The following is a 27,556-nucleotide window of genomic DNA, read 5'->3' on the forward strand; positions in this document are numbered from 1 at the left end:
ACCACAACCACACAGACAACAGATCACTCAACCACCACAACCACACAGACAACAGATCACTCAACCGCCACAACCACACAGACAACAGATCACTCAACCGCCACAACCACACAGACAACAGATCACTCAACCGCCACAACCACACAGACAACAGATCACTCAACCACCACAACCACACAGACAACAGATCACTCAACCACCACAACCACACAGACAACAGATCACTCAACCACCACAACCACACAGACAACAGATCACTCAACCACCACAACCACACAGACAACAGATCACTCAACCACCACAACCACACAGACAACAGATCACTCAACCACCACAACCACACAGACAACAGATCACTCAACCACCACAACCACACAGACAACAGATCACTCAACCACCACAACCACACAGACAACAGATCACTCAACAGGAGAGATAATAATAGAGTTTTATTTTCATTTCAGTCGAGTTTGTTCATCCATTCATGCTCAGTCTAACAAATCCAAGACTCCTGCTAAAACAGTAGACATCACAGAAAACCTATCAACTAGACTACATGTAGAGGACATAAAGACACTATCAACTAGCCTACATGTAGAGGACATAAAGACACTATCAACTAGACTACATGTAGAGGACATAAAGACACTATCAACTAGACTACATGTAGAGGACATAAAGACTATCAACTAGCCTACATGTAGAGGACATAAAGACACTATCAACTAGACTACATGTAGAGGACATAAAGACACTATCAACTAGCCTACATGTAGAGGACATAAAGACACTATCAACTAGACTACATGTAGAGGACATAAAGACACTATCAACTAGACTACATGTAGAGGACATAAAGACACTATCAACTAGCCTACATGTAGAGGACATAAAGACACTATCAACTAGACTACATGTAGAGGACATAAAGACTATCAACTAGACTACATGTAGAGGACATAAAGACTATCAACTAGACTACATGTAGAGGACATAAAGACTATCAACTAGACTACATGTAGAGGACATAAAGACACTATCAACTAGACTACATGTAGATGACATAAAGACTATCAACTAGACTACATGTAGAGGACATAAAGACACTATCAACTAGACTACATGTAGAGGACATAAAGACACTATCAACTAGACTACATGTAGAGGACATAAAGACACTATCAACTAGCCTACATGTAGAGGACATAAAGACTATCAACTAGACTACATGTAGAGGACATGAAGACACTATCAACTAGACTACATGTAGAGGACATAAAGACACTATCAACTAGCCTACATGTAGAGGACATAAAGACTATCAACTAGACTACATGTAGAGGACATAAAGACTATCAACTAGACTACATGTAGAGGACATAAAGACACTATCAACTAGACTACATGTAGAGGACATGAAGACACTATCAACTAGACTACATGTAGAGGACATAAAGACACTATCAACTAGCCTACATGTAGAGGACATAAAGACACTATCAACTAGCCTACATGTAGAGGACATAAAGACACTATCAACTAGACTACATGTAGAGGACATAAAGACACTATCAACTAGACTACATGTAGAGGACATAAAGGAAAACACTTGTGATATCCTGTCAAGATGTAAACTAGAGCATCACACATATCAGGGTTTTTCTACCAAGTTTGCACAACCTAAAATAGCAGCGAGCGCTCGGCAGGCATGCAGGCAGGCTGGCAACTCAAACAGGCAGCAGCCTGCCCAGCTTGGTTCAGTTCAGCCTGTATCTGAGCTAGATAAGCCCGTTATAAATCAACCCAGGCTCACTGCTGACGGTTCGGGGACAACATGGGAAGGAGCGTAGCTGCTCATTAGGAACCTTTGCATTTGATACAGGCAGCAGTGTTTTAGTCAAAATATATTCAGGTAACTCAACAAAAAAACAACCCTGAAAGAACAGTCTTCACATCAACACTCTCAATGATCCAACTTAAACATGATGTCATTAAAGGAAGGAGGCGATGTTCCTCTACATTGGATTGCTGGTGAATCCATAACACGGACAGCAGTGGCAGCATTGAGAACCAACTGTGACATGTAGCCTTCTTCACAGAGATGACAACACACTGAAGAAGCATCCTTCCTATGTCACTCAGTACTCCTCCAACTTTCCCTCCTTCCTTCCTTGGTTCATTTCTTTATGAAGAAGCGAGTGATGTCTGAAGCCACCTTGGAGGCTGCCAGTCCTTTCTTCATCTGGCTTCTGTCCTTGGCTTGCTGAGCTGTCCTCTGCAAAACAAACAGCCTACTGTCATCAATACTCTGTCCTCTGTAAAACAACCAGCCTACTGTCATCAATACTCTGTCCTCTGTAAAACAACCAGCCTACTGTCATCAATACTCTGTCCTCTGTAAAACAACCAGCCTACTGTCATCAATACTCTGTCCTCTGTAAAACAAACAGCCTACTGTCATCAGTACTCTGTCCTCTGTAAAACAACCAGCCTACTGTCATCAATACTCTGTCCTCTGTAAAACAACCAGCCTACTGTCATCAATACTGTATTATACTATAACATGGAGGTGTATTATATTATAACATGGTATTAAATTATAACATGGTATTATACTATAACATGGTGGTGTATTATACTATAACATGGTATTATACTATAACATGGTATTAAATTATAACATGGTATTATACTATAACATGGTGGTGTATTATATTATAACATGGTATTATATTATAACATGGTATTATAACATGGTATTATAACATGGTATTATATTACAACATGGTATTATAACATGGTATGATATTATAACATGGTATGATATTACAACATGGTGGTGTATTATAACATGGTATTAAACATGGTATGATATTATAACATGGTATTAAAACATGGTATGATATTACAACATGGTATGATATTACAACATGGTATGATATTATAACATGGTATTATATAATAACATGGTATATTATATTATGGTGGTGTATTATAACATGGTATGCTATTATAACATGGTATGATATTACAACATGGTATGATATTATAACATGGTATTAAAACATGGTATGATATTACAACATGGTATGATATTATAACATGGTATTATAACATGGTATGATATTACAACATGGTGGTGTATTATAATATGATATTATAACATGGTATTATATAATAACATGGTATTATATTATGGTGGTGTATTATAACATGGTATGATATTATAACATGGTTTATATCATGGTGGTGGTTTGAGAGGGCATATGGGTGTAATGAAGCACCATGTGGAACTGAGTGTTTATGGACACAGAGGAACGGGGACCAGGACCCTTGTGGTTCTGTGGCAGACGGTGCAGAGTGTCTGTAGGTTGTCCAGGGAACACTGTGTGTCTGTGTGTGATGGTGTGTGTCTGTCTGTGTGTGATGGTGTGTGTGTGTCTGTGTGTGATGGTGTGTGTGTGTCTGCGTGTGATGGTGTGTGTGTGTGTCTGTAGGTTGTCAAGGGAACACTGTGTGTCTGTGTGTGATGGTGTGTGTGTGTGTCTGTAGGTTGTCCAGGGAACACTGTGTGTCTGTGTGTGAGTCTGTGTGTACTGGACTCTTACGGTTCTGTGGCAGACAGTGAAGAGTGTCTGTAGGTTGTCCAGGGTACACTGTGTGTCTGTGTGTGTGTCTGTGTGTACTGGACTCTTACGGTTCTGTGGCAGACAGTGCAGAGTGTCTGTAGGGTGTCCAGGGAACACTGTGTGTCTGTGTGTGTGTCTGTGTGTACTGGACTCTTACGGTTCTCTGGCAGACGGTGCAGAGTGTCTGTAGGTTGTCCAGGGAACACTGTGTGTCTGTGTGTGTGTCTGTGTGTACTGGACTCTTACGGTTCTGTGGCAGACAGTGCAGAGTGTCTGTAGGTTGTCCAGGGAACACTGTGTGTCTGTGTGTACTGGACTCTTACGGTTCTGTGGCAGACAGTGCAGAGTGTCTGTAGGTTGTCCAGGGAACACTGTGTGTCTGTGTGTGTGTCTGTGTGTACTGGACTCTTACGGTTCTGTGGCAGACAGTGCAGAGTGTCTGTAGGTTGTCCAGGGAACACTGTCCTCCCCCACTGTAGACGGGTCGGATGTGGTCCACCTGCCAGAACTGACCCTCCGCGGGGGCACGGATCATCTCATTCAGCTGGACACAACACAGACAATTTTAATAAACACATTTCTCAGTAAAGGAGGTAGTATAATGATTATATAATTTACAGTTTTAATAGCTCAAACGGGTAAACAAACAATTTGGTGTAAGAAATATTTGTAAAATCCCTTGTGAGTTTTGTCCATGTGTTTTTCATTATAGGATGTTGTCAGCCTTCCCATGTCAGCATCACATTGCCTCCGCCTGTCTGTCTTCAGACAGAGAGAATGACAAGGCTCTAATGTAAGAGAACGAGCTGGGGACTCTGGGAACAGGTAGGAAATCAAACGCCTGTAATTCTAGTTCTATGGCCTGGAGCTGGGGAACACTAGAACCAAAATGGAGGCATTTCAATTTGACGCTAAGCCTTTTCTTTTCTCCATTTTATGTGGAAAGAGCCAGAGAAGGGGAACCCTGGGGACGATTCAGCCCAGAAATCAATCTCCATTCCCGGGTAGAAGCGGTAGATAGAGTAGCGCTCTCCCAACATTAGCCACAAGAGAACCAGGGGGGGGGGGGGGGGGTCACATACCCACAGAGGGGAAGAAAAGCAAAGCTGTACTCAGGAACAAGCTCCGTTCCACCACGACTACCAACCCACCTCCACCCCCTCCTCGCTCCATACAGAACATTCACTCTGCATTCCCCCACTGGTCTACTAATGTCTTAGAAAGCCTTTACTAAAGCTAGAGTCCTCAGACCTCCTATACAGTGCACCAATACCATGCATTAATCAGCAGTTGTTCTCGGTGGTTTCTGTGCAGTACAGAGGTCCTGTTAGTGTTAGGCCAAATCCATCCATTGATCTGTGAGCGAGAAGGCAGAAGGTCTTTCCAGTAGAAATGGCAGAGCCAAATCTAACAGGCTCTTGGCTGAGGTGAGGTTGAGCTGTGGGAGAAATCCATGGAGGATCTGACAGTACTGGCCAATCCATTTACTGTGAGCCGAGCGGAACCGAGAGAGGAAGTCACACACGCACACAGGTTGAGAGAGGAACTTGTGTGTCCACAGTACAGTACACCCCCCTCCACACACACCCGTCATCCACACCCACACCCCCTCCACCCACACATCTAATGGTTTATCTTCCCCCAGCACAAAGCAGCAGTTTCCAGGGATGATAAGTGTCAGTCAGTAGTAGAGAGGACTGAGTCCCTCTTCTCTGTGTTCTCCCTCTCCTCTCCCAGTGTATAATATAATGTCTAGTAAAGCCTTTAGTGGTCTCCCCAGATCCAGGGGATTAGTTGGAACAGGTGAAACCCGTCTGTTCTCGACGCTACACACGCTGCTTTATATCAGAAGTGGCTTCAAATGTCTAAATGGGTCCTATCCATTTCAGTGTTTTCTGTACAACTTCAGTAATGTGATATGCTAATTTGAGAAGAGAGAGACGATACTGCTCTTTGATAAATCCAGTTGAAAATCAACCCACATCAATAGTATGACTGTTCTCTCTGTCTGTAGATTTGTGCACCTTTAAAAAGCTCATGTCTGTAAAGGGCTCATAAAGTCATGTAGAAGACTGTATCCTGGCTAAGAGAGCTCAGGTAGTGTAGGTCAGACCCCATACAGAGTAATGGAATGGTCCTAGGTCCCCCCATACAGAGTCATGGAATGCTCCTAGGTCCCCCCATACAGAGTAATGGAATGCTCCTAGGTCCCTCTCTGTATCACAGACCTGGGGGGCTAAATACATCCAAACCAACCAACCTGTTTGAGTGACAGCTGGGCCAGCCCGGTGTTCTCTAGCATCTCCTTCCTGTGTGTGGGCGGGGCGTCGCGGACCTTCAGGTACAGCTGGTGGGCTTGCAGGCCGCAGCTCTGACACACCCCCTGCTCCGTCTGCAGTACCCGGGCACGCATGTAGGCCTGGCTGGAGCGCAGCTGGAACTCCTCCTGACACCTATGATAGGATAGATGAAGTAGAATACAACAGAATAACTTGATGTTTTCTTTGTAGAGCTTTAATTAAGGAACGCAGTAGGCCTACGAGGCAACACTAATAATAGCAGGATATACAACACCACTGATGGGTGAACTTGGCTTTACTATGATGATGCTGCTACTTACGTCTGGCTACAGAAGCAGGTGTCCCAGGCTCCTCCGGTGGACCCACAGGCCTTGTGGCAGGACAGACACAAGGGTCGACCCTCACTGTCCAGCACCTGCAGGTACCCAGCTTCAGCCTCTGACGGACCCTCAGGAGCACCAACAGGAGGCTCTGGGTGCACCTCGGATGGTCTGGGGGGAGAGATGGAAAGAGACAGAGACACAGAGAGGGAGGGAGGATTGTCAGTCATCTGCCCAACAAGTGAATAAACAGTATTAATCCACTGGGCACAGACATCAATTCAACTTCTATTCCACGTTGGTTCAACGTGACATGACATGACAGTGATGCAACCAGTCAGGATGCTCTCGAAGTTGCAGCTGTAGAACTTTTTGAGGATCTCAGGACCCATGCCAAATCTTTTTAGTTTCCTGAGGGGGATTAGGATTTGTCGTGCCCTCTTCACGACTGTCTTGGTGTGTTTGGACCATTCTAGTTTGTTGTTGATGTGGACACCAAAGAACTTGAAGCTCTCAACCTGCTCCACTAAAGCCCTGTCGATGAGAATGGGGGCGTGCTCGGTCCTCCTTTTCCTGTAGTCCACAATCATCTCCTTAGTCTTGGTTACGTTGAGGGATAGGTTATTCTAGCACCACCTGGCCAGGTCTCTGACCTCCTCCCTATAGGCTGTCTCGTCGTTGTCGGTGATCAGGCCACCACTGTTGTGTCGTCTGCAAACTTAATGATGGTGTTGGAGTCGTGCGTGGCCATGCAGTCGTGGGTGAGCAGGGGACTGAGCACGCACCCCTGAGGGGCTCCAGTGTTGAGGATCAGCGTGGCAGATGTGTTGTTACCTACCCTCACCACCTAGGGACGGCCCGTCAGGAAGTCCAGGATTCAGTGGCAGAAAGAGGTGTTTAGTCCCAGGATCCTTAGCTTAGTGATGAGCTTTGAGGGTACTATGGTGTTGAACGCTGAGCTGTAGTCAATGAACAGCATTCTCACGTAGGTGTTATTTTTGTCCAGGTGGGAAAGGGCAGTGTGGAGTGCAATAGAGATTGCATCATCTGTGGATCTGTTTGGGCGGTATGCAAATTGGAGTGGGTCTAGCGTTTCTGGGATAATGGTGTTGATGTGAGCCATTACCAGTCTTTCAAAGCACTTCATGGCTACATACGTGAGTGCTACTGGTCTGTAATCATTTAGGCAGAACAAATGTTCTTGGGCACAGGGACTATGGTGGTCTGCTTGAAACATGTTGGTATTACAGATTCAATCAGAGACATGTTGAAAATGTCAGTGAAGACACCTGCCAGTTGGTTAGCACATGTCCTGGTAAACCGTCTGGCCCCGCAGCCTTGTGAATAATGACCTGTTTAAAAGGTCTTACTCACGTCAGCTACGGAGAGCGTGATCACACAGTCGTCTGGAACAGCTGATGCTCTCATGCATGCCTCAGTGTTGCTTGCCTCGAAGCTAGCATAGAAGTGACTGTGACGCGGCTGTGTTTCCATTTGTAGTCCGTAATAGTTTGCAAGCCCTGCCACATCCGACGAGCGTCAGAGCCGGTGTAGTGCAATTCAATCTTAGCCCTGTATTGACGCTTTGCCTGTTTGATGGTTCATCGGAGGGCATAGCAGGATTTCTTATAAGCTTCCGGGTTAGAGTTCCGCACCTTGAAAGCGGCAGCTCTACCCAGTGGGAATGTTGCCTGTAATCCATGGCTTCTGGTTGGGGTATGTACGTACAGTCACTGTGGGGACGACTTCCTCGATATACTTATTGATGAAGCCAGTGACTGATGTGGTGTACTCCTCAATGCCATCGGAAGAATTCTGGAACATGTTCCAGTCTGTGATAACAAAACAGTCCTGTAGTTTAGCATCTGCTTCACCTGACCACTTTTTTATAGACCGAGTCACTGGTGCTTCCTGCTGTAATTTTTGCTTGTAAGCAGGAATCAGGAGGATAGAATTGTGGTCGGATTTACCAAATCGAGGGTGAGGGAGAGCTTTGTACGCGTCTCTGTGTGTGGAGTACAGGTGATCTAGAATTGTTTTATTTATCCGTTATTTTACCAGGTAAGTTGACTGAGAACACATTCTCATTTGCAGCAACAACCTGGGGAATAGTTACAGGGGAGAGGAGGGGGATGAATGAGCCAATTGTAAACTGGGGATTATTAGGTGACCGTGATGGTTTGATGGCCAGATTGGGAATTTAGCCAGGACACCGGGGTTAACACCCCTACTCTTACGATAAGTGCCATGGGATCTTTAATGATCGCAGAGAGTCAGGACACCCGTTTAACGTCCCATCCGAAAGATGGCACCCTACACAGGGCAGTGTCCCCAATCACTGCCCTGGGGCATTGGGATATTTTTTAGACCAGAGAAAAGTGTGCCTCCTACTGGCCCTCCAACACCACTTCCAGCAGCATCTGTTCTCCCATCCAAGACCAACCCTGCTTAGCTTCAGAAGCAATCCAGCAGTGGTATGCAGGGTGGTATGCTGCTGGCAAGGTATTGCATATTTAATATGCTGGTAGAAATTAGGTAGAACTGATTTAAGTTTCCCTGCATTAAAGTCTCCGGCCACTAGGAGCGCCGCCTCTGGGTGAGTGGTTTCCTGTTTGCTTATTTCCTTATACAGCTGTCTGAGTGCGGTCTTAGTGCCAGCATCTGGCTGTGGTGGTAAATAAACAGCCATGAAAAGTATAGCTGAAAACTCTAGGCAAATAGTGTGGTCTGCATTTTATCACAAGATTCTCTACTTCAGTCGAGCAAAATCTAGACTTCCTTAGATTTCGTGCACCAGCTGTTGATTACAAATATGCACAGACCCCCCCGTCTTACCGGAGTGTGCTGTTCTATCTTGCCGGTGCAGTTTATATCCCGCTAGCTGAATATCCATGTCGTCATTCAGCCACGATTCCGTGAAACATAACATATTACAGAGTTTGATGTCCCGTTGGTAGGATTTTCGTGATCGTACCTGGTCTAGTTTATTGTCCAATGATTACACGTTGGCGAGTAATATTGACGGTAACGGCAGCTTTCCCAGTTGCCTTCTGCGGATCCTTACGAGGCACCCGCTTTGTGTCCTCTGTACCTGCTTCTCTTCCTCTTGCAAATAACTGGGATGTTGGCCTTGTCGGGTGTTTGGAGGATGTCCTGTGCTTCCTGCTGGTTGAAGAAAACATCTTAATCTAATCTGAGGTGAGTGATCGCTGTCCTGATATCCAGAAGCTCTTTGTCTAATCTGAGGTGAGTGATCGCTGTCCTGATATCCAGAAGCTCTTTGTCTAATCCGAGGTGAGTGATCGCTGTCCTGATATCCAGAAGCTCTTTGTCTAATCCGAGGTGAGTGATCGCTGTCCTGATATCCAGAAGCTATTTTTTTGCTGTAAGATACGGTTGCAGAAACATTATGTACAAAATAAATTACAAATAACGCAAACCCCCCACATAATAGCACAATTGGTCAGGCGCCCGTAAAACTGCTGCCATTTCTTCCGGCGCCATTTTACGTTACGACTACTCTCTGTTTATCATATCTGCATAGTCACTTTAACTATATCTACATACTACCTCCATCAGCCCGACTAACTGGTGCCTGTATAGAGCCTAGCTACTGTATAGAGCCTAGCTACTGTATAGAGCCTAGCTACTGTATAGAGCCTAGCTACTGTATGTAGCCTAGCTACTGTATAGAGCCTCGCTACTGTATAGAGCCTAGCTACTGTATGTAGCCTAGCTACTGTATAGAGCCTAGCTACTGTATAGAGCCTCACTACTGTATGTAGCCTAGCTACTGTATAGAGCCTCACTACTGTATGTAGCCTAGCTACTGTATAGAGCCTAGCTACTGTATATAGACTAGCTACTGTATAGAGCCTAGCTACTGTATGTAGCCTAGCTACTGTATAGAGCCTCGCTACTGTATAGAGCCTCGCTACTGTATGTAGCCTAGCTACTGTATAGAGCCTAGCTACTGTATAGAGCCTAGCTACTGTATGTAGCCTCGCTACTGTATATAGCCTCGCTACTGTATAGAGCCTAGCTACTGTATAGAGCCTAGCTACTGTATGTAGCCTCGCTACTGTATGTAGCCTCGCTACTGTATATAGCCTCGCTACTGTATAGAGCCTAGCTACTGTATAGAGCCTAGCTACTGTATAGAGCCTGGCTACTGTATAGAGCCTAGCTACTGTATGTAGCCTAGCTACTGTATAGAGCCTCGCTACTGTATATAGCCTAGCTACTGTATAGAGCCTCGCTACTGTATAGAGCCTCGCTACTGTATAGAGCCTAGCTACTGTATAGAACCTGGCTACTGTATAGAGCCTCACTACTGTATAGAGCCTAGCTACTGTATAGAGCCTGGCTACTGTATAGAGCCTAGCTACTGTATAGAGCCTGGCTACTGTATAGAGCCTAGCTACTGTATGTAGCCTAGCTACTGTATAGAGCCTCGCTACTGTATATAGCCTAGCTACTGTATGTAGCCTAGCTACTGTATAGAGCCTCGCTACTGTATATAGCCTAGCTACTGTATATAGCCTAGCTACTGTATAGAGCCTAGCTACTGTATATAGCCTAGCTACTGTATATAGCCTAGCTACTGTATAGAGCCTCGCTACTGTATATAGCCTAGCTACTGTATAGAGCCTCGCTACTGTATATAGCCTAGCTACTGTATATAGCCTAGCTACTGTATAGAGCCTAGCTACTTATAGCCTCACTACTGTTATTTTTCACTGTCTTTTTCACTGTTGTTTTATTTCTTATCTTACCTATTGTTCACCTAACACCTTTTTTGCACTATTGGTTAGAGCCTGTAAGTAAGCATTTCACTGTAAGGTCTACTCTACACCTGTTGTAGTCGACGCACGTGACAAATAAACTTAGATTTGAAACAACGTTGATTCAACGTTGATTCAACCAGTGTGTGGAAGCTACTGTATTACTATACAGTTACAAGGCATTCATTCAATAGGAACATCTAAGCATGGCTTTGGGGAGCTGGGACATATGGTTGTTGTCTGTGTGAGTCCTCCTCCTGGCTGGAGAAGCAGAGGGAGAGGAAGGTGAGCCTGGACCACTGCCACAGTGTGGATGTGTTTCTTACAGCGCTCCACCAGGGTACTTGCCTGTTCGCACGTTAGGGAACAGATGGGACACGGCTCTCTGGAGCGCCCCCGATGATCCTCGAACCAATCAGCAAGACTCACTCTTTCTATCTCACCCAGCCAGTCCCTGTGGTGGTTGCCATAGCGATGTGCTCCATCTATCCAACCAGCCTTCAGTCAATTGCCTCTAAAACAGTGGATTATAGCCTGGTCGCTCTGTGGTAAACACTCACTGGTCCCATAGCCTCTAAAACAGTGGATTATAGCCTGGTCGCTCTGTGGTAAACACTCACTGGTCCCATAGCCTCTAAAACAGTGGATTATAGCCTGGTTCCTCTGTGGTAAACACTCACTGGTCCCATAGCCTCTAAAACAGTGGATTATAGCCTGGTTCCTCTGTGGTAAACACTCACTGGTCCCATAGCCTCTAAAACAGTGGATTATAGCCTGGTTCCTCTGTGGTAAACACTCACTGGTCCCATAGCCTCTAAAACAGTGGATTATAGCCTGGTTCCTCTGTGGTAAACACTCACTGGTCCCATAGCCTCTAAAACAGTGGATTATAGCCTGGTTCCTCTGTGTTAAACACTCACTGGTCCCATAGCCTCTAAAACAGTGGATTATAGCCTGGTTCCTCTGTGGTAAACACTCACTGGTCCCATAGCCTCTAAAACAGTGGATTATAGCCTGGTTCCTCTGTGGTAAACACTCACTGGTCCCATAGCCTCTAAAACAGTGGATTATAGCCTGGTTCCTCTGTGGTAAACACTCACTGGTCCCATAGCCTCTAAAACAGTGGATTATAGCCTGGTTCCTCTGTGGTAAACACTCACTGGTCCCATAGCCTCTAAAACAGTGGATTATAGCCTGGTTCCTCTGTGGTAAACACTCACTGGTCTTGTACAGGCCAGGACATAGACAAGTGTTCATTGAGCCTCACTGGCAAAACCCACGAAAAGACAGACTTACTTCAACCTTCTAAACGTCGAGTGAGGACACATTTAGTTCCTTGGGTACTGAACAACAAATTGTACAGACAGGATGTAATGTAATACCATTTCAATGTGGAGGGGAAAGTTTGGCACTGTGAACTAGTGTTGCTATGACTCTCTAGGAGACTGGAGACTTACTTCTCTGGGACGGAGGCAGAGGTGTTGGGTCGTGACATAGAGGCAGTTCTCCTCTTGGTGAAGAAGATCTCCTTGTTGATCGTGCGGACAGTTCCTCCATCACACTGAGCCTTACTGAGAGAGGCCTGGGACACATCTTCTTTGGTTAGATACCTGGATGGAGGGAGGAAGAGTATGGTTAGATACCTGGAGGGAGGGAGGAAGAGTATGGTTAGATACCTGGATGGAGGGAGGAAGAGTATGGTTAGATACCTGGATGGAGGGAGGAAGAGTATGGTTAGATACCTGGATGGAGGGAGGAAGAGTATGGTTAGATACCTGGATGGAGGGAGGAAGAGTATGGTTAGATACCTGGATGGAGGGAGGAAGAGTATGGTTAGATACCTGGATGGAGGGAGGAAGAGTATGGTTAGGTACCTGGATGGAGGGAGGAAGAGTATGGTTAGATACCTGGATGGAGGGAGGAAGAGTATGGTTAGATACCTGGATGGAGGGAGGAAGAGTATGGTTAGATACCTGGATGGAGGGAGGAAGAGTATGGTTAGATACCTGGATGGAGGGAGGAAGAGTTTGGTTAGATACCTGGATGGAGGGAGGAAGAGTATGGTTAGATACCTGGATGAAGGGAGGAAGAGTATGGTTAGATACCTGGATGGAGGAAGAGTATGGTTAGGTACCTGGATGGAGGGAGGAAGAGTATGGTTAGATACCTGGATGGAGGGAGGAAGAGTATGGTTAGATACCTGGATGGAGGGAGGAAGAGTATGGTTAGATACCTGGAGGGAGGAAGAGTATGGTTAGATACCTGGATGGAGGGAGGAAGAGTATGGTTAGATACCTGGAGGGAGGAAGAGTATGGTTAGGTACCTGGATGGAGGGAGGAAGAGTATGGTTAGATACCTGGAGGGAGGAAGAGTATGGTTAGATACCTGGATGGAGGGAGGAAGAGTATGGTTAGATACCTGGATGGAGGGAGGAAGAGTATGGTTAGATACCTGGATGGAGGGAGGAAGAGTTTGGTTAGATACCTGGATGGAGGGAGGAAGAGTATGGTTAGATACCTGGATGGAGGGAGGAAGAGTATGGTTAGATACCTGGATGGAGGGAGGAAGAGTATGGTTAGGTACCAGGAGGGAGTAAGAGTATGGTTAGATACCTGGATGGAGGGAGGAAGAGTATGGTTAGATACCTGGATGGAGGGAGGAAGAGTATGGTTAGGTACCTGGATGGAGGGAGGAAGAGTATGGTTAGATACCTGGATGGAGGGAGGAAGAGTATGGTTAGATACCTGGATGGAGGGAGGAAGAGTATGGTTAGATACCTGGATGGAGGGAGGAAGAGTATGGTTAGATACCTGGAGGGAGGAAGAGTATGGTTAGATACCTGGAGGGAGGAAGAGTATGGTTAGATACCTGGATGGAGGAAGGAAGAGTATGGTTAGATACCTGGATGGAGGGAGGAAGAGTATGGTTAGATACCTGGATGGAGGGAGGAAGAGTATGGTTAGATACCTGGAGGGAGGAAGAGTATGGTTAGGTACCTGGATGGAGGGAGGAAGAGTATGGTTAGATACCTGGATGGAGGGAGGAAGAGTATGGTTAGATACCTGGATGGAGGGAGGAAGAGTATGGTTAGATACCTGGATGGAGGGAGGAAGAGTATGGTTAGGTACCAGGAAGGAGGGAAGAAGAGTATGGTTAGGTACCAGGAACGAGGGAGGAAGAGTATGGTTAGATACCTGGATGGAGGGAGGAAGAGTATGGTTAGATACCAGGATGGAGGGAGGAAGAGTATGGTTAGATACCTGGATGGAGGGAGGAAGAGTATGGTTAGATACCTGGATGGAGGGAGGAAGAGTATGGTTAGATACCTGGATGGAGGGAGGAAGAGTATGGTTAGATACCTGGATGGAGGGAGGAAGAGTATGGTTAGATACCTGGATGGAGGGAGGAAGAGTATGGTTAGATACCTGGATGGAGGGAGGAAGAGTATGGTTAGATACCTGGATGGAGGGAGGAAGAGTATGGTTAGGTACCAGGAGGGAGGAAGAGTATGGTTAGATACCTGGATGGAGGGAGGAAGAGTATGGTTAGATACCTGGATGAAGGGAGGAAGAGTATGGTTAGATACCTGGATGGAGGAAGAGTATGGTTAGGTACCTGGATGGAGGGAGGAAGAGTATGGTTAGATACCTGGATGGAGGGAGGAAGAGTATGGTTAGATACCTGGATGGAGGGAGGAAGAGTATGGTTAGATACCTGGATGGAGGGAGGAAGAGTATGGTTAGATACCTGGATGGAGGGAGGAAGAGTATGGTTAGATACCTGGATGGAGGGAGGAAGAGTATGGTTAGATACCTGGATGGAGGGAGGAAGAGTATGGTTAGATACCTGGAGGGAGGAAGAGTATGGTTAGGTACCTGGATGGAGGGAGGAAGAGTATGGTTAGATACCTGGATGGAGGGAGGAAGAGTATGGTTAGATACCTGGATGGAGGGAGGAAGAGTATGGTTAGATACCTGGATGGAGGGAGGAAGAGTATGGTTAGGTACCAGGAAGGAGGGAAGAAGAGTATGGTTAGGTACCAGGAAGGAGGGAGGAAGAGTATGGTTAGATACCTGGATGGAGGGAGGAAGAGTATGGTTAGATACCAGGATGGAGGGAGGAAGAGTATGGTTAGATACCTGGATGGAGGGAGGAAGAGTATGGTTAGATACCTGGATGGAGGGAGGAAGAGTATGGTTAGATACCTGGATGGAGGGAGGAAGAGTATGGTTAGATACCTGGATGGAGGGAGGAAGAGTATGGTTAGATACCTGGATGGAGGGAGGAAGAGTATGGTTAGATACCTGGATGGAGGGAGGAAGAGTATGGTTAGATACCTGGATGGAGGGAGGAAGAGTATGGTTAGGTACCAGGAGGGAGGAAGAGTATGGTTAGATACCTGGATGGAGGGAGGAAGAGTATGGTTAGATACCTGGATGAAGGGAGGAAGAGTATGGTTAGATACCTGGATGGAGGAAGAGTATGGTTAGGTACCTGGATGGAGGGAGGAAGAGTATGGTTAGATACCTGGATGGAGGGAGGAAGAGTATGGTTAGATACCTGGATGGAGGGAGGAAGAGTATGGTTAGATACCTGGATGGAGGGAGGAAGAGTATGGTTAGATACCTGGAGGGAGGAAGAGTATGGTGAGGTACCTGGATGGAGGGAGGAAGAGTATGGTTAGATACCTGGAGGGAGGAAGAGTATGGTTAGATACCTGGATGGAGGGAGGAAGAGTATGGTTAGATACCTGGATGGAGGGAGGAAGAGTATGGTTAGATACCTGGATGGAGGGAGGAAGAGTTTGGTTAGATACCTGGATGGAGAGAGGAAGAGTATGGTTAGATACCTGGATGGAGGGAGGAAGAGTATGGTTAGATACCTGGATGGAGGGAGGAAGAGTATGGTTAGATACCTGGATGGAGGGAGGAAGAGTATGGTTAGGTACCAGGAGGGAGGAAGAGTATGGTTAGATACCTGGATGGAGGGAGGAAGAGTATGGTTAGATACCTGGATGGAGGGAGGAAGAGTATGGTTAGGTACCTGGATGGAGGGAGGAAGAGTATGGTTAGATACCTGGATGGAGGGAGGAAGAGTATGGTTAGATACCTGGATGGAGGGAGGAAGAGTATGGTTAGATACCTGGATGGAGGGAGGAAGAGTATGGTTAGATACCTGGAGGGAGGAAGAGTATGGTTAGATACCTGGATGGAGGGAGGAAGAGTATGGTTAGATACCTGGATGGAGGGAGGAAGAGTATGGTTAGATACCTGGAGGGAGGAAGAGTATGGTTAGGTACCTGGATGGAGGGAGGAAGAGTATGGTTAGATACCTGGATGGAGGGAGGAAGAGTATGGTTAGATACCTGGATGGAGGGAGGAAGAGTATGGTTAGGTACCAGGAAGGAGGGAGGAAGAGTATGGTTAGGTACCAGGAAGGAGGGAGGAAGAGTATGGTTAGATACCTGGATGGAGGGAGGAAGAGTATGGTTAGATACCAGGATGGAGGGAGGAAGAGTATGGTTAGATACCTGGATGGAGGGAGGAAGAGTATGGTTAGATACCTGGATGGAGGGAGGAAGAGTATGGTTAGATACCTGGATGGAGGGAGGAAGAGTATGGTTAGATACCTGGATGGAGGGAGGAAGAGTATGGTTAGATACCTGGATGGAGGGAGGAAGAGTATGGTTAGATACCTGGATGGAGGGAGGAAGAGTATGGTTAGATACCTGGATGGAGGGAGGAAGAGTATGGTTAGATACCTGGATGGAGGGAGGAAGAGTATGGTTAGATACCTGGATGGAGGGAGGAAGAGTATGGTTAGGTACCAGGAGGGAGGAAGAGTATGGTTAGATACCTGGATGGAGGGAGGAAGAGTATGGTTAGATACCTGGATGGAGGGAGGAAGAGTATGGTTAGGTACCTGGATGGAGGGAGGAAGAGTATGGTTAGATACCTGGATGGAGGGAGGAAGAGTATGGTTAGATACCTGGATGGAGGGAGGAAGAGTATGGTTAGATACCTGGATGGAGGGAGGAAGAGTATGGTTAGATACCTGGATGGAGGGAGGAAGAGTATGGTTAGATACCTGGAGGGAGGAAGAGTATGGTTAGATACCTGGATGGAGGGAGGAAGAGTATGGTTAGATACCTGGATGGAGGGAGGAAGAGTATGGTTAGGTACCAGGAGGGAGGAAGAGTATGGTTAGATACCTGGATGGAGGGAGGAAGAGTATGGTTAGATACCTGGATGGAGGGAGGAAGAGTATGGTTAGATACCTGGATGGAGGGAGGAAGAGTATGGTTAGATACCTGGATGGAGGGAGGAAGAGTATGGTTAGATACCTGGATGGAGGGAGGAAGAGTATGGTTAGATACCTGGAGGGAGGAAGAGTATGGTTAGATACCTGGAGGGAGGAAGAGTATGGTTAGATACCTGGATGGAGGAAGGAAGAGTATGGTTAGATACCTGGATGGAGGGAGGAAGAGTATGGTTAGATACCTGGATGGAGGGAGGAAGAGTATGGTTAGATACCTGGAGGGAGGAAGAGTATGGTTAGGTACCTGGATGGAGGGAGGAAGAGTATGGTTAGATACCTGGATGGAGGGAGGAAGAGTATGGTTAGATACCTGGATGGAGGGAGGAAGAGTATGGTTAGATACCTGGATGGAGGGAGGAAGAGTATGGTTAGGTACCAGGAAGGAGGGAAGAAGAGTATGGTTAGGTACCAGGAAGGAGGGAGGAAGAGTATGGTTAGATACCTGGATGGAGGGAGGAAGAGTATGGTTAGATACCAGGATGGAGGGAGGAAGAGTATGGTTAGATACCTGGATGGAGGGAGGAAGAGTATGGTTAGATACCTGGATGGAGGGAGGAAGAGTATGGTTAGATACCTGGATGGAGGGAGGAAGAGTATGGTTAGATACCTGGATGGAGGGAGGAAGAGTATGGTTAGATACCTGGATGGAGGGAGGAAGAGTATGGTTAGATACCTGGATGGAGGGAGGAAGAGTATGGTTAGATACCTGGATGGAGGGAGGAAGAGTATGGTTAGGTACCAGGAGGGAGGAAGAGTATGGTTAGATACCTGGATGAAGGGAGGAAGAGTATGGTTAGATACCTGGATGGAGGAAGAGTATGGTTAGGTACCTGGATGGAGGGAGGAAGAGTATGGTTAGATACCTGGATGGAGGGAGGAAGAGTATGGTTAGATACCTGGATGGAGGGAGGAAGAGTATGGTTAGATACCTGGATGGAGGGAGGAAGAGTATGGTTAGATACCTGGAGGGAGGAAGAGTATGGTTAGGTACCTGGATGGAGGGAGGAAGAGTATGGTTAGATACCTGGAGGGAGGAAGAGTATGGTTAGATACCTGGATGGAGGGAGGAAGAGTATGGTTAGATACCTGGATGGAGGGAGGAAGAGTATGGTTAGATACCTGGATGGAGGGAGGAAGAGTATGGTTAGATACCTGGATGGAGGGAGGAAGAGTATGGTTAGATACCTGGATGGAGGGAGGAAGAGTATGGTTAGATACCTGGATGGAGGGAGGAAGAGTATGGTTAGGTACCAGGAGGGAGGAAGAGTATGGTTAGATACCTGGATGGAGGGAGGAAGAGTATGGTTAGATACCTGGATGGAGGGAGGAAGAGTATGGTTAGGTACCTGGATGGAGGGAGGAAGAGTATGGTTAGATACCTGGATGGAGGGAGGAAGAGTATGGTTAGATACCTGGATGGAGGGAGGAAGAGTATGGTTAGATACCTGGATGGAGGGAGGAAGAGTATGGTTAGATACCTGGAGGGAGGAAGAGTATGGTTAGATACCTGGATGGAGGGAGGAAGAGTATGGTTCGATACCTGGATGGAGTAAGGAAGAGTATGGTTAGATACCTGGAGGGAGGGAGGAAGAGTATGGTTAGGTACCAGGAGGGAGGAAGAGTATGGTTAGATACCTGGATGGAGGGAGGAAGAGTATGGTTAGGTACCTGGATGGAGGGAGGAAGAGTATGGTTAGATACCTGGATGGAGGGAGGAAGAGTATGGTTAGATACCTGGATGGAGGGAGGAAGAGTATGGTTAGGTACCAGGAAGGAGGGAGGAAGAGTATGGTTAGGTACCAGGAAGGAGGGAGGAAGAGTATGGTTAGATACCTGGATGGAGGGAGGAAGAGTATGGCTAGATACCAGGATGGAGGGAGGAAGAGTATGGTTAGATACCTGGATGGAGGGAGGAAGAGTATGGTTAGATACCTGGATGGAGGGAGGAAGAGTATGGTTAGATACCTGGATGGAGGGAGGAAGAGTATGGTTAGATACCTGGATGGAGGGAGGAAGAGTATGGTTAGATACCTGGATGGAGGGAGGAAGAGTATGGTTAGATACCTGGATGGAGGGAGGAAGAGTATGGTTAGATACCTGGATGGAGGGAGGAAGAGTATGGTTAGATACCTGGATGGAGGGAGGAAGAGTATGGTTAGGTACCAGGAGGGAGGAAGAGTATGGTTAGATACCTGGATGGAGGGAGGAAGAGTATGGTTAGATACCTGGATGGAGGGAGGACGAGTATGGTTAGGTACCTGGATGGAGGGAGGAAGAGTATGGTTAGATACCTGGATGGAGGGAGGAAGAGTATGGTTAGATACCTGGATGGAGGGAGGAAGAGTATGGTTAGATACCTGGATGGAGGGAGGAAGAGTATGGTTAGATACCTGGATGGAGGGAGGAAGAGTATGGTTAGATACCTGGATGGAGGGAGGAAGAGTATGGTTAGATACCTGGATGGAGGGAGGAAGAGTATGGTTAGATACCTGGATGGAGGGAGGAAGAGTATGGTTAGATACCTGGATGGAGGGAGGAAGAGTATGGTTAGATACCTGGAGGGAAGAAGAGTATGGTTAGATACCTGGATGGAGGGAGGAAGAGTATGGTTAGATACCTGGATGGAGGGAGGAAGAGTATGGTTAGATACCTGGATGGAGGGAGGAAGAGTATGGTTAGGTACCTGGATGGAGGGAGGAAGAGTATGGTTAGGTACCTGGATGGAGGGAGGAAGAGTATGGTTAGATACCTGGATGGAGGGAGGAAGAGTATGGTTAGATACCTGGATGGAGGGAGGAAGAGTATGGTTAGATACCTGGATGGAGGGAGGAAGAGTATGGTTAGATACCTGGATGGAGGGAGGAAGAGTATGGTTAGATACCTGGATGGAGGGAGGAAGAGTATGGTTAGATACCTGGATGGAGGGAGGAAGAGTATGGTTAGATACCTGAACGGAGGGAGGAAGAGTATGGTTAGATACCTGGATGGAGGGAGGAAGAGTATGGTTAGATACCTGGATGGAGGGAGGAAGAGTATGGTTAGATACCAGGATGGAGGGAGGAAGAGAATGGTTAGATACCTGAACGGAGGGAGGAAGAGTATGGTTAGATACCTGGATGGAGGGAGGAAGAGTATGGTTAGATACCTGGATGGAGGGAGGAAGAGTATGGTTAGATACCTGGATGGAGGGAGGAAGAGTATGGTTAGGTACCTGGATGGAGGGAGGAAGAGTATGGTTAGATACCTGAACGGAGGGAGGAAGAGTATGGTTAGATACCTGGATGGAGGGAGGAAGAGTATGGTTAGATACCTGGATGGAGGGAGGAAGAGTATGGTTAGATACCTGGATGGAGGGAGGAAGAGTATGGTTAGATACCTGGATGGAGGGAGGAAGAGTATGGTTAGATACCTGGATGGAGGGAGGAAGAGTATGGTTAGATACCTGGATGGAGGGAGGAAGAGTATGGTTAGGTACATGGATGGAGGGAGGAAGAGTATGGTTAGATACCTGGATGGAGTGAGGAAGAGTATGGTTAGATACCTGGATGGAGGGAGGAAGAGTATGGTTAGGTACCTGGATGGAGGGAGGAAGAGTATGGTTAGGTACCTGGATGGAGGGAGGAAGAGTATGGTTAGATACCTGGATGGAGGGAGGAAGAGTATGGTTAGATACCTGGATGGAGGGAGGAAGAGTATGGTTAGATACCTGGATGGAGGGAGGAAGAGTATGGTTAGGTACATGGATGGAGGGAGGAAGAGTATGGTTAGGTACCTGGATGGAGGGAGGAAGAGTATGGTTAGGTACATGGATGGAGGGAGGAAGAGTATGGTTAGATACCTGGATGGAGTGAGGAAGAGTATGGTTAGGTACCTGGATGGAGGGAGGAAGAGTATGGTTAGATACCTGGATGGAGGGAGGAAGAGTATGGTTAGGTACCAGAACGGAGGGATGGGGGAGGAGAGTGGGAGTTTGGTTAGGATGGAGGGAGGCAGGGAGGGAGGAGGAAGTTACCTGGGGGGAGGAAGGATGAGAAGGAGGAGGAAGAGTAAGGTCAGATAGCTGAATGAGCTGGATGAGGAGAGGAAGGGGACACATCAAAGAGGAGGAATCTTGAAGAAAGGAGGAGGAGGAGGAGGAGGAGAGGAAGGGGCAGATTTGCATGAAAGAAAGAAGGGCTGAGGGGACTGTTGGGCTTCAAACAGCCCAGTGTAGAGAGGCTGGATGAAAGGAGATGAAAGCCAGGTCCAGCTGACAGTAGTACCTGAGAGGTGTTGGGCGGAGGGGTGTGAGTGTGTGTGTGTGTGTGTGTGTGTGTGTGTGTGTGTGTGTGTGTGTGTGTGTGTGTGTGTGTCTAAAAGGCTAAACTGATCCTATATCAGCAGCACTCCTACTCTGAGTCCCTTTGTGAAGACGGCCCTGATCCTTCAGGACAACCCAGCACAACACTACAGCAGAATTTAACTAACCTCAGGATAATCACCTTCCCATCCATCTCCTTACTACAAGATAATCACCTTCCTACTACAGGATAATCACCATCCCATCCATCTCCCTACTACAGGTTAATCACCTTCCCATCCATTTCCTTACTACAGGATAATCACCTTCCCATCCATCTCCTTACTACAGGTTAATCACCTTCCTACTACAGGATAATCACCTTCCCATCCATCTCCTTACTACAGGTTAATCACCTTCCCATCCATTTCCTTACTACAAGATAACCACCTTCCCATCCATTTCCTTACTACACAATAATCACCTTCCCATCCATCTCCTTACTACAGGATAATCACCTTCCCATCCATCTCCTTACTACAGGATAATCACCTTCCTATCCATTTCCTTACTACACAATAATCACCTTCCCATCCATCTCCTTACTACATGATAATCACCTTCCCATCCATCTCCTTACTACAGGATAATCACCTTCCCATCCATCTCCTTACTACAGGATAATCACCTTCCCATCCATCTCCTCACTAGAAGATAATCACTTTCCCATCCATCTCCTTACTACAATATAATCACCTTCCTACTACATGATAATCACCTTCCCATCCATCTCCTTACTACAGGATAATCACCTTCCCATCCATCTCCTTACTACAGGATAATCACCTTCCCATCCATCTCCTCACTAGAAGATAATCACTTTCCCATCCATCTCCTTACTACAATATAATCACCTTCCTACTACAAGATAATCACCTTCCCATCCATCTCCTTACTACAGGATAATCACCTTCCCATCCATCTCCTCACTACAAGATAATCACTTTCCCATCCATCTCCTTACTACAATATAATCACCTTCCTACTACAGGATAATCACCTTCCCATCCATCTCTTTACTAAACACTAATCACCTTCCCATCCATCTCCTTACTCCTGTATTGTATTAGCTCAGTTACAGTGTGAATCTCTACCTCTGTAGGAACCAGGGTTCCCAGTTGGACTTTGTTTCTACCATACTTTCTCAGCATGAAGTCTTTAACCAACATATCATCTCTGGAAATCAGCTTGATGTGCAGTCAATGGGGCAAACCTTGATTAGCGAATAAATCCCACATTCTGTCAAATGCTTTCCTCCTACGTCCACTGTGATTGGCTCTTGAGACACCCACCAGGATGAATCTGTGATTAACTGATGCCGTCTGGGCACCAACACAGCAGGGTGGAGACATAGGACAGGTTCAACCCCCCCCCCCCCCCCACCTACCTCTTGGTGCTGCTGTGTTTGCGCTGGGTGCTGGTCAGTTGGTCCAGGACCAGGACTGGGCTGCAGAACAGGAGACCACTGCGGCGGATCAGTCTCTGCTTCATGGCTGTCAGAGTGCTCCACTGCTGAACAAACCTCAATATCTGACCCACACAGAGAGTCACAACACCACTTTAAACCTCAATATCTGACCCACACAGAGAGAGTCACAACACCACTTTAAACCTTAATACCTGACCCACACAGAGAGAGTCGCTACACCACTTTAAACCTTAATACCTGACCCACACAGATAGTCACATCAACACCACTTTAAACCTTAATACCTGACCCACACAGATAGTCACATCAACACCACTTTAAACCTTAATACCTGACCCACACAGATAGTCACATCAACACCACTTTAAACCTCAGTGCCTGACCCACACAGATAGTCACATCAACACCACTTTAAACCTTAATACCTGACCCACACAGATAGTCACATCAACACCACTTTAAACCTTAATACCTGACCCACACAGATAGTCACATCAACACCACTTTAAACCTTAATACCTGACCCACACAGATAGTCACATCAACACCACTTTAAACCTTAATACCTGACCCACACAGATAGTCACATCAACACCACTTTAAACCTTAATACCTGACCCACACAGATAGTCACATCAACACCACTTTAAACCTCAGTGCCTGACCCACACAGATAGTCACATCAACACCACTTTAAACCTTAATACCTGACCCACACAGATAGTCACATCAACACCACTTTAAACCTCAATATCTGACCCACACAGATAGTCCCTTTGAAGCAGTCAAACAAAGACACAATCTGTAATTCATTTTACAGCCAAACGGCAGCCACATTAAATGAAATGACCATTGAACAGTACCTTTAAATGACTGAGCCTTTAAATGAATGAGCCTTTAAATGACTGAGCCTTTAAATGACTGAGCCTTTAAATGACTGAGCCTTTAAATGACTTAGCCTTTAAATGACTTAGCCTTTAAAATGTCTACCTCTAGGTGACAGCTTCCCTGTAGTGACTACAGTGACGTCTACCTCTAGGTGACAGCTTCCCTGTAGTGACTACAGTGACGTCTACCTCTAGGTGACAGCTTCCCTGTAGTGACTACAGTGATGTCTACCTCTAGGTGACAGCTTCCCTGTAGTGACTACAGTGACGTCTACCTCTAGGTGACAGCTTCCCTGTAGTGACTACAGTGACGTCTACCTCTAGGTGACAGCTTCCCTGTAGTGACTACAGTGACGTCTACCTCTAGGTGACAGCTTCCCTGTAGTGACGTCTACCTCTAGGTGACAGCTTCCCTGTAGTGACTGTAGTGACGTCTACCTCTAGGTGACAGCTTCCCTGTAGTGACTACAGTGACGTCTACCTCTAGGTGACAGCTTCCCTGTAGTGACTACAGTGATGTCTACCTCTAGGTGACAGCTTCCCTGTAGTGACTACAGTGACGTCTACCTCTAGGTGACAGCTTCCCTGTAGTGACTACAGTGATGTCTACCTCTAGGTGACAGCTTGCCTCCTGTGACTACAGTGTTGTCTACCTCTAGGTGACCTCCTGTGACTAGACTACAGTGTTGTCTACCTCTAGGTGACCTCCTGTGACTAGACTACAGTGATGTCTACCTCTAGGTGACCTCCTGTGACTAGACCACAGTGTTGTCTACTTGCAGGTCAAACAAACCGACCTGTGTCCTGTTCTCTCTGCGTCTGAAGGCTTCAGGCAGGTCCTCCCAGCTGTCCAGTTTAATGTCCAGAGGAATGAAATTCCAGTGCAGTGGACTGTCCTCCTGATGAAGGGAGAGACACAGAGGATAAGATATGACACATTCACACACTTCAGCTGTAAAGCCAATTCCTCACACATAATACTTTACATTTCACCCAGATTGACAAATCTGATCCCATTTTCATTTAGCAGTTGATTAAATCCATTTCTGAATAATGTGAATGGCCTAGGATGAATCCAATCAGACATGATTTACAAGGGTAAACCACGTCTGATTTATGCCTTAAAAGGGTATTGTTATGTTGAAGAAGGTAGATAAGATGCTTATCCTATGATGGTACATAAGGAGGTCTGTCACAGAAAATATTACATTTCCATTTCAATTGGTCACTCATATCAAAGATATATTGGACTACAGGTATTAAAGAGGGGGAATGAAGGAGGAGGAGAGAGGAGGAAGAGGAGAGAGGGGAAGGAGGAGGAGGGAGGAGGAAGAGGAGAGAGGGGAAGGAGGAGGAGGGAGGAGGAAGAGGAGAAGTAAGAGGAGGAGGAGAGGGGAAGGAGGAGAGAGGGGAAGATGGAGGCGAGAGGCAGAAGAGGAGGCGACAGGGGACGAGGAGGCGAGAGGGGACGAGGAGGCGAGAGGGGACGAGGAGGCGAGAAAGGAGGAGTGGAAGAGGAGGCGAGAGGGGACGAGGAGGGCGAGAGGGGACAAGGAGGCTAGAGGGGACGAGGAGGCGAGAGGGGACGAGGAGGCGAGAGGGGACGAGGAGGCGAGAGGGGACGAGGAGGCGAGAGGGGACGAGGAGGCGAGAGGGGACGAGGAGGCGAGAGGGGAAGAGGAGGCGAGAGGGGACGAGGAGGCGAGAGGGGACGAGGAGGCGAGAGGGGACGAGGAGGCGAGAGGGGACGAGGAGGCGGAGGCGAGAGGGGACGAGGAGGCGAGAGGGGACGAGGAGGCGAGAGGGGAAGAGGAGGCGAGAGGGGACGAGGAGGCGAGAGGGGACGAGGAGGCGAGAGGGGACGAGGAGGCGAGAGGGGACGAGGAGGCGAGAGGGGACGAGGAGGCGAGAGGGGACAAGAGGGGACGAGGAGGCGAGAGGGGACGAGGAGGCGAGAGGGGACGAGGAGGCGAGAGGGGACGAGGAAGGAGGAGTGTTGAGTACAGAGTAGCAGCATCATCATGTACCTGGGAGTAAAGGTAGATACGCTCAGTGTTCTTGCTGGCGCAGAACTTCATGTTGGGGTACAGGGGGAGACTGGCCGTAGCATCACCATCAGCAGGACTAAATACACTGTCTGTCTGGGCTGCAGGGAGGGAGAGAGGAGAAAGGTCACTACGGTCGAGGGGTGAGGCTCCCTAATGATCACAAGGCCTGCAAGAAAAGGCCAATTGGTGGAAATCAGACTCCATAATACATCTAGGAGGGACAGTCACAGCACACAGCAGCTTTAGTTAGAACAGACAGGATATCTATCTAGGAGGGACAGTCACAGTACACAGCAGCTTTAGTTAGAACAGACAGGATATCTATCTAGGTAGTTAGAACAGACAGGATATCTATCTAGGTAGTTAGAACAGACAGGATATCTATCTAGGTAGTTAGAACAGACAGGATATCTATCTAGGTAGTTAGAACAGACAGGATATCTATCTAGGTGGGCGACAGCAGCTTTAGTTAGAACAGACAGGATATCTATCTAGGTAGTTAGAACAGACAGGATATCTATCTAGGTAGTTAGAACAGACAGGATATCTATCTAGGTGGACGACAGCAGCTTTAGTTAGAACAGACAGGATATCTATCTAGGTAGTTAGAACAGACAGGATATCTATCTAGGTAGTTAGAACAGACAGGATATCTATCTAGGTGGGCGACAGCAGCTTTAGTTAGAACAGACAGGATATCTATCTAGGTAGTTAGAACAGACAGGATATCTATCTAGGTAGTTAGAACAGACAGGATATCTATCTAGGTGGGCGACAGCAGCTTTAGTTAGATCAGACAGGATATCTATCTAGGTGGAAATCAGACTCCATAATACATCTAGGAGGGACAGTCACAGTACACAGCAGCTTTAGTTAGAACAGACAGGATATCTATCTAGGAGGGACAGTCACAGTACACAGCAGCTTTAGTTAGATCAGACAGGATATCTATCTAGGTGGAAATCAGACTCCATAATACATCTAGGAGGGACAGTCACAGTACACAGCAGCTTTAGTTAGAACAGACAGGATATCTATCTAGGTGGAAATCAGACTCCATAATACATCTAGGAGGGACAGTCACAGTACACAGCAGCTTTAGTTAGAACAGACAGGATATCTATCTAGGTGGGAATCAGACTCCATAATACATCTAGGAGGGACAGTCACAGTACACAGCAGCTTTAGTTAGAACAGACAGGATATCTATCTAGGTAGTTAGAACAGACAGGATATCTATCTAGGTAGTTAGAACAGACAGGATATCTATCTAGGTGGACGACAGCAGCTTTAGTTAGAACAGACAGGATATCTATCTAGGTAGTTAGAACAGACAGGATATCTATCTAGGTAGTTAGAACAGACAGGATATCTATCTAGGTAGTTAGAACAGACAGGATATCTATCTAGGTGGGCGACAGCAGCTTTAGTTAGAACAGACAGGATATCTATCTAGGTAGTTAGAACAGACAGGATATCTATCTAGGTAGTTAGAACAGAC

General features: G+C 46.8%; 1 protein-coding gene across 1 annotated transcript in view; it reads right to left on the reverse strand.

The window, feature by feature from the left end:
* Positions 1-430: 430 nt before the first annotated feature.
* LOC149975407 (DNA annealing helicase and endonuclease ZRANB3-like) overlaps positions 431-27,556 on the reverse strand; it is a 108,722-nt gene continuing 81,596 nt past the window's right edge. The window contains exons 16-23 of the mRNA XM_090207324.1: positions 26,035-26,153; positions 24,805-24,906; positions 23,079-23,221; positions 12,491-12,643; positions 6,250-6,420; positions 5,890-6,082; positions 4,042-4,173; positions 431-2,275 (exon numbers count right to left, since the gene is read on the reverse strand). Coding sequence (XP_090063450.1) covers positions 2,177-2,275; positions 4,042-4,173; positions 5,890-6,082; positions 6,250-6,420; positions 12,491-12,643; positions 23,079-23,221; positions 24,805-24,906; positions 26,035-26,153 — 1,112 coding nt within the window. The 3' untranslated portion in view covers positions 431-2,176. The remainder of the gene's footprint in view (positions 2,276-4,041; positions 4,174-5,889; positions 6,083-6,249; positions 6,421-12,490; positions 12,644-23,078; positions 23,222-24,804; positions 24,907-26,034; positions 26,154-27,556) is intronic.

Source organism: Oncorhynchus mykiss, chromosome 18, assembly GCF_057628025.1.
Source record: "Oncorhynchus mykiss isolate SJ-2025 chromosome 18, ASM5762802v1, whole genome shotgun sequence".
Taxonomy (NCBI): Eukaryota; Metazoa; Chordata; class Actinopteri; order Salmoniformes; family Salmonidae; genus Oncorhynchus; species Oncorhynchus mykiss.